Raw genomic sequence first — 10,888 nt, 5'->3', positions numbered from 1 at the left:
GGACCCGCTCGTCCTCCGCAAGCCCCGCTGCGGGCTCGGGGCGGCGCGGTGTCCCGCAGCGGGCGGGCGGCGGGAGGTCCGCCGGCTGCATTGCGTCGGGGCCGCGGCGCGCAGCCTGCCCGCGGCGGCGGCAGGGACCGCGCTGGCGGCGGGGGCGGACGGCCCGGGGAGGAGGAGGGGGGGGTGCAACGTGCATCCCCTCCTCCCTCTCCCGTCCCGTCCCCCCCCACCCTCCGCCCTCCCGCTCCCCGGGCTGCACCAAACAGCTCTCAGGTTTCTGCTGATACTGCAGCGTCAAGAAATGGCTCGAGTTTGCTCCCTGCTCTTATGCATTCAGCAGCCCTCTCGCTCCTGCCACACGCGTCCAGCTCCTGCCTCCTCCTGCTGCTGCTGCTGTTGCTGCCGCCGCCGGGACGAGCCAAGACCGACTCCGGGGATGCGGCTGCAGGACTGCGGCTCTCTTACATCTCCCCAGCCGCCGCTGCCCAGCGCCCGGCTCCCTTTCCAGCTATCTTAAGGGAAGAGAGCAGGAGAGGCAGCAGCTACCTAGGACTCCTCGATTTTATTTACTAACTCAAGCTTTTTGAAAAAGGTACTTTGCGCTCTTTTCCAGCCCCCCCCCCCCCCTCGCCCCCCCACTGCGGTTCTCGGCAGAAACTAATTAAACCCACTCGCCCTTGGTGCAGCCAAAGACAGTGTATGAATATTTCAGTGTCTCGCAGGCAGCCCTGTAAAGCGATCGCTGTATTATTAAGAGGGGCGCAAGAGGCGGAGGAGGGTTGAGTTTGCTGCTGCGGTTTTTGTTTTGGTTTGGTTTTTTCGGATGCTGCTGCAAGGCGACTTGACGCATTCCGGCACTGGCTCCTACTCCTAACCAGCGCGTCTCACTCGGAGCAGGTAAGGAAAAGCCCCTTCTCCCCCTGCGCTGTTGGACTCAGTTTTGGACAGTTTGGGTCTGGGATATCGATCTCCCTCCCCTCGTCTCTCTCTCTCTCAGTTGTGTTTAGCTGCTGCAAAGCAAGAGAGGAGATGCTTTGCTCCCCCTCCCTTAACCCCCCCCAATTGGTGTGATGAAGTTGTCAGTGCTCAGCTAAGTCTCCATCGTCTGTGAAGTGGGGAGCGTGGTGGTCAGGAGACTTACCACAGGAGCTGACCCCACAGAAGTTGCCTGGGAAGCCCTCCTGATGTGCTTGGGGCACCGCAGGGTCCACATTGGCCCGTTCCTGCCTTGGAGGCCCTGGTGCGTGTGCAGGGATGTGTGGGAACGTGTAGGGCTCTGCATGTGCTGCCGTAGTGGGCAGAGCGGGATGTTCTTGCTGGTGTGAACGCCAATCCATTGCGCCTGAGCGTGTGTGTGTGGTGGGGCCTGGGGGCTGGTTTATTATGTTTCTCTCCTCCCTGGCAGCCTCCTGCAAGTGAGCTTTATGCCTTCAAAAGCAGAGTATCTCCATCCCTCCCTCCCCAGCGCGCAAGAGGAGGGGACCGGGGCAGTGTGGGGGGGCAGGTGATGGAAATTTGCTGAGTTGGCATTGCAAGGACTCGCCTCCCAGCTGCCCCGTGATTTATTTATTTATTTATCTATTTATTTGTGTGTATGTGTGTGTGTGTGTGTGTGTGCGTGTGGTAACTTCGTGACAGCAGCTGCAGCGATGGTCGAGTCGTCGAGAAAAGTGGACGGATCGAGTTAAAGGCAAAAGGAGACAGCTGGGGAGGGGACCCCAGCCTGGGGGTGCACTGCATAGACCTTCAGCCTCCCGGCTTGGGGTGCAGGACCCCTCACCTTACCTGCCCTCTTCCCCCCCTAAAGGTACTTCTTCCCTCTTTCTTCACCCTCCTGTCATCCCTGATGCCTCTCCCTTCACTCCACCTCTCCTTTCCCCTTTTGGATATTTCCATCCTTTAGGCTTATCATCCATTCCTTCCTGTCTCTCCATCCCAACTTGTCATCCCTCCCTGCAGACTCTAAGCCTCCCCCCCAACCTCCTCCACTGAACTACCCTGGGGCTCTCTGCTCTCCACCATAGTCCTTCCCCCTCTCAAGTCCCTCTTCCTCATTTCTCCTCCCCCGTCCCTGGGTCCCCCTTCCTGTGTGCCACCATGACTGTGATGGCTGGAGAGAACATGGATGAGACTTCTGCGCTACCTGGCCACCCCCAGGATAGCTACCAGCCCGCTGCCCATGATGACCATGAGTGCTGTGAGCGCGTAGTGATAAACATTGCTGGACTACGCTTTGAGACGCAGCTGAAGACCTTAGCCCAGTTCCCCAACACTCTGCTGGGCAACCCCAAGAAGCGCATGCGGTACTTTGACCCCTTGCGCAACGAGTACTTCTTTGACCGGAACCGGCCCAGCTTTGATGCCATCCTCTACTACTATCAGTCTGGGGGGCGGCTTCGCCGGCCGGTCAATGTGCCCTTGGACATGTTCTCTGAGGAGATCAAATTTTATGAGCTGGGTGAGGAGGCCATGGAGAAGTTCCGGGAAGATGAAGGATTCATCAAAGATGAGGAGAGACCCTTGCCGGAGGGGGAGTACCAGCGCCAAGTATGGCTCCTCTTTGAATACCCAGAGAGCTCTGGGCCTGCAAGGGTCATTGCAATAGTCTCTGTCATGGTGATCCTCATCTCCATCGTGATCTTCTGCCTAGAGACACTACCTGAGTTGAAGGAGGACAAGGAGTACACAGTGCATCGCACTGACAACACCACCCAGGTCTACAAATCCAACATCTTCACAGATCCCTTCTTTGTTGTGGAGACCCTGTGCATCATCTGGTTCTCCTTTGAGCTGGTGGTGCGCTTCTTTGCTTGCCCCAGCAAGACTGAATTCTTCAAGAATATCATGAACTTCATTGACATTGTGGCCATCATCCCTTACTTCATCACCCTGGGCACCGAGATGGCCGAGCGGGAGGGGACTCAGAAAGGAGAGCAGGCCACCTCCTTGGCCATCCTGAGAGTCATCAGACTGGTAAGAGTCTTTCGAATCTTCAAACTCTCCCGGCACTCTAAGGGCCTCCAGATTTTGGGACAGACCCTCAAAGCAAGTATGAGAGAGCTAGGTTTGCTAATCTTCTTCCTCTTCATTGGGGTGATCTTGTTCTCTAGTGCGGTATATTTTGCTGAGGCTGAAGAACCTGAGTCTCATTTCACAAGTATCCCCGATGCTTTCTGGTGGGCGGTGGTATCCATGACCACTGTGGGCTATGGTGACATGTACCCTGTGACAATTGGAGGCAAAATCGTAGGCTCCTTGTGTGCCATCGCTGGTGTGCTGACAATTGCCCTGCCTGTACCTGTCATCGTGTCCAACTTCAACTACTTCTACCACCGAGAAACAGAAGGGGAAGAACAGGCTCAGTTACTTCACGTTAGCTCCCCTAATTTAGCATCTGACAGTGATCTCAGTCGCCGCAGCTCCTCCACAATCAGCAAATCTGAGTACATGGAAATCGAAGAGGATATGAATAATAGCATAGACAATTTTAGAGAGGCTAATCTCAGAACTGGCAACTGCACCGTGGCCAACCAAAACTGCGTTAATAAAAGCAAGCTGCTGACTGATGTGTAAACAAAAAAACCAAAATCCCTACTCACAGCTTGAAGACTTTAGTGACACAGTCACACTTTGTAGATGCTTTACTGATAGTCTTTGAATGCTTTATTTATCTCGTAAATGCATTGTTGCATTGCGAATTTTTGCTCAGCGATAAAGAAGCTTCCAGGATCCATGAAAGATAAGATTTTGTTTATTTTTGAAAAGCATTTTCCACCTGGTAAATGACAGCCATTTGAACTAGTTTAGTTTTAAGCTGTATGATGCTAGACCTAAACTTTTCCTCTCCCATCTCCCTTTGTTTCTGATGAAGTTAACTTAAACTAAGCAAGACAGTTTTTAGAGCTATAAAGCATATGCATGGATTCCAGTAAAAATATTCTGCAAAACTGCACAGTTGCAAGAAAGTGCATCAGATGATAATAATAATAAAAAAGATTAGCAAAAACCTGCAGCAAGCATTTGACATGGTTTTTATGAAGGAGCGCAAATTTTCCTTCCACCCCCTCTGTGAAAGGTTACATACTTCCAATCTACAGATCCACACAGCACCTTATTAAAAACATACTTAAGCCTGGTCTCTTTTGCTGTCCATAGAAGAACAGGAAAGGAAAATAACAAATAAAACTGAAGACAAAACATCTGCAATGCTGCTAAGTTCTCCTACATGCAGATGATTTAAACACACTTTTCCTTTTCCCTGTCCAGAACTGGATACAAAACTTTAAGCCCCCCTATTGCAAGATAGCACAATGGAGTTTAATATAAGCATGTTTGAATTTGATACTATTTATTTTATAATCGCATGCCTGAAACGTTACCTCAGACAATAGCGGATAAGCTTTCGTTTGAACTGAATCTTCTAAAAATAGGTCCTTTATCTCTCTTTTTTCTTTTCTTTTTGTTCTTTTTCTTTTTGATTTGCATTCACCAGAAGTGCACTCCTTAATTTATTAAATCGTTGACTAGTAATTTAAAGTACTGTATTTAAGTGCGTATGTTAGTCAAATGGGAACAATAACTTTTGGAGATCAAAGCATGTTCAAATATTCAGCGTTATGGCCTATTTGATTAAGGTGTAACTTGAATTAATTAATGCATGAATTCAATAATAATAATAATAATAATAATAATAATAACAATAAAAACAAAATTAAAAAAAGTGCTTGATAGACCGAGGGCCTGAATGAACCGATCAGAGAAACCTGATTGTTTTCCTGCATTGCTCAGGGAAATGTGTTGGCTTTTGTCCAGGCGTTGTCGGAAAGGAACATATCCCATCCCTTAAAGGGAAAGCTACATGGAAAATTAAGAAGTCAAGTTATATATAGCAACACCTAAAACCTAGTATCCTTTATAGTTGAAAGGTGCAGATGCATGCTTTTTGGTGCATTCTCAGAATGTAAATGAAACTTATCTATTATATGCATCCAAATTGCAGCAGCTGGTTTCTTTTGCAGTCATTAGTTGAGCCTTTTTTTTTGTATTCCCCTAAAATTCACCGAAGAGACTCAACAGATTGATTTAGGTAGTTGCGCAGTGCCTTTATCTTACATCCCCTAAATTGCTGAAAGTGCCTCCAGGAACTGAGCTGATGGGAGATGATAACGAAGGAAAGGGCAAGGCACCAACGCGCTGTCAGGAGTGTTCTGGGCTGCCTCCTGGCACAGCACAAAAGGGGGTAGAGAAACGAAGAAGGGGCAAGTGTGAGTGAGAGGGACGCAGAAGAGGTGGGCAGAGACCACCAGCGCCCATGGGATACCTTCCTTCCCCAGCCAGTCCGATGCTGCAGGGCTCAGCGTTTCCTTCTGCCAAATAACTCGTAGTCATGTTTATGCAAGACTTCAAGTTTCCCTAGGTTGTTTATAGAGACATTGCTGCCATCATTATATCTACCCTTCCTTTCCCTGAGATGGCTCTCTGGAAGCCCATCCCAGCGTGGCAGGATGCAGGAGGAGCTAAGGACCCTCATGAAATGCGGCATTGCCCAGTCAGGCAACTAGACTGCAGGGCTGTGCTTTTCTTTCTCCTGCATTCCCCAGCAGGTAGGTGGGAGAGGCTTCCCAGTGCCCTCCCATCCCTGCCTCCTCCATCCCCTTTTGGCAGTCTGTCAGATCTTAAATCCCATCACAGATCCTTTAAGCCATTTTCTTATTTCTGGTCCCTAACCTTACTCTACTTCCATCATCGTCTGGTGAAGGAAGCAATACTAGAAGAAGGTATCTTCTGTAATATGCCAGCCTTGACTGCTAGGCCCTGGAAGATAATAACCTTTGATCTGAAGCAACGTAGGCACTAATCTTTATTTTTTTAAATGGACAAAGTTGAGGATCTTCATTCTGCACTTAGCATGTGGACAACTGCTGTTGAACACTTCTCCTTCCACATTGTACAGATCCTTCCTTCCCCTCTCTTTCTGATATATGTACATATGTGTATAAACATATGTGTGTCTGCGCATGTGTGTGTCACACACATACGCAGACACACACACATATATATATAAAAAATCAAGGCACTTAGAGTTAAAAACCAACCCTAACTCTGCAGTTACGCACAAGCCTGACCTGCCAGGTTTCCAGGAAGACTTGACTTTATTTCTCACTGTGTGGCCTCTGTGAATCTTAGTGATGAGAAAGCGATCAAGAACTGAGGGAACTCTAACTCCTGCAAGAAATCACAAAACATCAGATAAAATAGGGCATTACATCCTCTAGGTAGATGTTGTAAAGCTTCCTCCCTGTCCTCTGCTCATGTCCCTGCCCGTCATACACCTCTCTCCCCATTAAAACCTGGTGGTCCTGATCTTCCCAAACTCTTGAATTCTAGGATATGACTTCTCATGTCAAAATGGACTTCAATGCTGCACTCAGCTTATAAAACAACCAACTGACTAAACGAAACAGCAATAATCAACTCAGTGCTGCGGGACTGATGATCAGAAAGTAGCATCTGGGAGATGAGGCTGCACTTTGGTAACTTAACTTCTGACACAATTGGGTATGCACACGTTATTTTAATGAGCAGAATGATAATCATTCTGTATATGTAAAGACAAAAATGCTGCATGCAGCACTCTGATTCTTTGTCAGGAAACCAGGATGGATCATTAGGACTCAGGGTGGTCTGGGGACCCTGAATGTTTATAGCTCACTGCAAAGGATGTCAGTACATATGGAGTACAGGAGTTAAATTCATGTAGCATAGGCATGTGCTTTTGACAAGTTTAACACCAAAAATCCCCAACAAAAAAAAAGCGCTCTTACTCCCTTTACACAGGAGTGCTGAAATGTCTTTGTGGGCCTGAAGGTGCACTTAAAAATGGCCTGTTCTTATCAGTAAGCATCCTTTTCCTCTTTCTTTTCCTTTCTTTCTTTCTTTCTTTCTTTCTTTCTTTCTTTCTTTCTTTCTTTCTTTCTTTCTTTCTTTCTTTCTTTCTTTCTTTCTTTCTTTCTTTCTTTCTTTCTTTCTTTCTTTCTTTCTTTCTTTCTTTCTTTCCTTCCTTCCTTCCTTCCTTCCTTCCTTCCTTCCTTCCTTCCTTCCTTCCTTCCTTCTTTCTTTCTTTCTTTCTTTCTTTCTTTCTTTCTTTCTTTCTTCTTCTTTCTTTCTTTCTTTCTTTCTTTCTTTCTTTCTTTCTTTCTTTCTTTCTTTCTTTCTTTCTTTCTTTCTTTTCCTTCATTCCTTCCTTCCTCTCTCTCTGTCTCTCTTTCTTTTTCTTTTTTCCCCCACTGTTGGCATATGTTTCTTTTTGCCACACATGAGCTCTGTGGGGTTGTTAATGTCAGTGGAAGAGGACTGGAAATGAGCTGATGGCCAATTTAGCTCATCTCTAAAAGAATCAAGAGACCTTCGTTCATTTTGAATGGACCTCCCAGAAGCGATGCGTGTGTGATGCTGGACAGAGAAACCAGTAGATATGGCAGTCTTATAGTTGGGTTGTAGTTTCATGAGGCAAGGCAGCTATTCCAGCATAAGGAGTCACGACCCAAGCCTCCTTTACCAGCCACTGCTTTATGCCTCTCTGTGCTTCTTAGCTGCCCCCATACGCTTTTTCTTCATCCACTCAGTGAAGGGGATGAGGGAACTTACTTGGCCGTGTGCAAGGCAGCAGCGCACTGCAGTGCAGAGGCAGGAATGAAATGGAGAGGCAGTGGGCAGGAATCCCATAAGCTGGTATCACTGCCAAAATTCCCCATCTGGTCCTACCATACTTAGCTATAGAGCACTAGGGAACAGGCAGAGGAGCAAGAGGGAGAGTGAAAATGAAGGGCTCTGTACCCCCTTCCTTCACAGAAATGAGCGGTGGGTGCCAGACTGCCAAGAGCTCAGATCCTCTGTGTGGCAGCTCCATTAGAGACAATGAACTGGATTTACTTGTCTTCAAGAGGAAGTTAGCGTGCAGTAAGCCAGCGTGTGAGTTCACAGCATCCTAGCAAACCCGTGCAGATTCCCTGCATGGAGTATCTTAATCCTCATCTCCACCGGGGACTTCAGGAAAGCTAATCTGAATTAATGAAAGGTGTGCATTTAAAGTAGATTTGTTAAACTGCTTTAAAGCCCAGCATGGACATTCTGTTGCAGTATAAAAGCAACCTTAATCTGATTTGGAGTCATTCTTTTTTGGAAGGAAAGTAAGCTGAATTGAATTAAGGCTGCTTTAATTCTGAACACAATGGGGCTTAATGCAGTTTACCTCATCTGCCTCACAAGTTCATTCAGATAGATAAGCCTTTAGTAATCATTAAATGTAATGGAACTGACCCTACTTTGCAGGGGGTGGCTGGGCAGAGCGTGGCCATGTGCTACAAAACTCTTAGTACGTGAGTGCTGGAAATTCGCAGCCTGGCTTACTGAGGTCTAATTTGTTGTTCCTGGTAACAGTTCTAGTGATTTCCTTCCCTTGTTCCTGGTTTACACATTCATAAGTGTGAGGAGAATCAATCACGCTGCCTTCTGGGAAGCTGACAATGATCATGGCCCAAGGAAATTAATTTCCACTTACAAAGTCTCTAATTCTGCATGTGCTTAACCTGATGTACTGTTGATCACATGGACAAGCACCTGAAAGACAGTACGAAGCACTAGAGACAGGACAAAATTCAGCAAACACCCTCTTGTTTTCAGCAGTGATTTTGCCCAAGTAGAGATTTCAGGGATCAGATCCTTCTTAGCAAATCAGCTTTGTGTCATTCATTAGAGGCTGCATTGGCCCAAAACAATTGGAGCAGTGGCAACTTTTATTAACAAATTTATTACTAAGGGACAATTTTTTTCATTAGACAGAAGTACAGAAAGTTTTATTCTATTATGAGAGAGCTGGAGCCCAAGTGTAACATTAAAACCTGCTTATTTTTAAGCATAAGGAACTGAGGGCAAGTTTCACTTTTCCATAGTTCACACTTGGACAGTGCAGTTTCTTAGAGGCGCATGCATTAGCCAAAATAAAATAAACACTAGGACAGGAACATCTGAAATGTATTAGAAAAAGGTGGAAAGCTGTATTTTAGAATAAAATCTTCTGCATACATACGTAATATATGGAAAGAATATATTCCTTTTCAAATATTAGCTTGATAAATGTTTTTAGAGGGTGCCATTCTGGATTAATTAATTTCCCCTAATATGAAGAAAAGGGAAGTACTGCAGCTTTTCCAGGAATGGTCTGATCCTGTAGGCTTACAGCAGCCTGATGCCACTGGTTGTCACAGTCATTTCAGACTTGCAGGAATGCAGAACCAGCTCCAAAGTGTGATTTACCCTCCATAGCCACAGAGCTGGACGGAATTTGAAAGCTGTCCTTGCAATTGCACAACATGGCAAGTTTGTTCCAAACCTGACTATCACAAGTCTGAAACAGGCTCCTTTTCTGAGATGCTTTAACCAGGGACCTACATTTCAATTTTGTTTTGGACTTAACTTCAGGCTGAGTTTCGTTTTCTGTTTTCTGTGTTCTGGCTTTACTTAATCAGGTGTAGAGAATTTATTTTTCCTGAAATGCTTATCAAGTATTCTTAAAGGTGTCAGTATTCGTATCTGCAAAAATGAAACTACAGAGTGTTCTACTGTTTCACTCAGTACGGGTGAACTTGCAACCGGTGAGGTCAACAGTTTATGCTGTCAAGGCATACCATGCTTTGATATTTTCAAAGGAAATAAAATAAAACTGAGGTCTTAACTGAAATTTGTCTCAAAGTATCTGTTAATATGTAATTCTGTATATTTCACCTGTTCACAGGCTCTAGCAAATGTCACTACAAGTTATAAAAAAAATCATCTTCCATTTCTAGTTTCTACAATAAAATGAAGACGTTGCATTCAGTTCTTTTAGGTGCATCAGTCTTTGATCCATGTTATTGTTTCAGTGACATTTCTACAATGTAATTGGGATCAAATGTATATTTTACTTTTGTACAAAAGTAAAAATGATATTTTTATGACTAAATTTAGCAAACCCTTACCTATAACCTGCTAAGATTAAATCTTTTTTTCCTTTCCTTTACATGTAAACCATTGTTTTTGCAGTATGTCGGTTTGAAATGAATAAATAACAGCTGTCAATAGAACTGTATGGCCACTCAGACATACCTCTGATTTTAAAGATCAAATATTACCGATGTGAAATATATAAACTAATAGTCTTCATATGAAAGTGCACCATCAGGGCAACAAACCATTTAAGCTGACACAGCTGTACTTATTTCCACCATTAACAAATCGCTTACACTTTGGGTCAAGTATGTACTTCATTGTCACACTACAGCTCATTTTACTTCCAGTAGTGAAATCGTTTGACTTATCATTTTTAGAACATCTAATGTTATGAGTTCTTGAACTATTTGAAATGCATAGTTTTCACCTATGCAATTTTACCTGCTTCTGTACTTGTTCATCTGTTCATACTTGGCATCAATTAAAGATAATTTTTAAGGATCTTACCCAGGACTATTCTGTCTGGTTATTTTCTGGAGTCTGGTTTCTCTGCTGTCACTACTGGCCGGTTCTATCTGAAATGAATAGTTGGTTCATTGATGGTTTTTTTATTGAATGGTATACGAAATGGCAATGTAGCGAGTGGGAAATGTGACTGTGGGCTTTGAGAGGCTTGTAAATGTCAACTCAAGCTTTACAGTACGATTAATCCACGGGTTTGGCTTCCATAGGCTTTGGATCTAGCCTTGAGTGAGTAATGTTCTGGGGCCAAACTCTGATGTCTTCACTGCTGAGACAGCACTCAGTTCCACCAAAAACAGTAGAAGCAAGATTAAGCCTACTGATTGTGCTCTCCAAAGGCTCGTGGGTATCAATTAGCATGTTACGGCTACATTCCTGG

The 10,888-nt window shown here is 45.2% G+C and overlaps 1 protein-coding gene across 2 annotated transcripts; it reads left to right on the top strand.

The window, feature by feature from the left end:
* Nucleotides 1–232: 232 nt before the first annotated feature.
* Nucleotides 233–7,095, top strand: KCNA1 (potassium voltage-gated channel subfamily A member 1). 2 transcript variants are annotated; one of them, XM_063355860.1, is made up of 2 exons: nucleotides 233–897; nucleotides 1,642–7,095. In XM_063355860.1, exon 2 carries the CDS (start codon nucleotides 2,098–2,100, stop codon nucleotides 3,571–3,573), a length of 1,476 nt encoding a protein of 491 aa, XP_063211930.1. In that variant the 5' UTR covers nucleotides 233–897; nucleotides 1,642–2,097; the 3' UTR covers nucleotides 3,574–7,095. The 2 variants fall into 2 exon arrangements, with proteins under 2 accessions (XP_063211930.1, XP_063211920.1); XM_063355850.1 differs by having other exon boundaries at nucleotides 1,639–7,095.
* The last annotated feature ends 3,793 nt before the right edge of the window (nucleotides 7,096–10,888 follow it).

Source organism: Chroicocephalus ridibundus, chromosome 1 (genome assembly GCF_963924245.1).
Source record: "Chroicocephalus ridibundus chromosome 1, bChrRid1.1, whole genome shotgun sequence".
Classification (NCBI taxonomy): Eukaryota; Metazoa; Chordata; class Aves; order Charadriiformes; family Laridae; genus Chroicocephalus; species Chroicocephalus ridibundus.
This window is presented reverse-complemented; position numbering and strand designations above follow the sequence as displayed.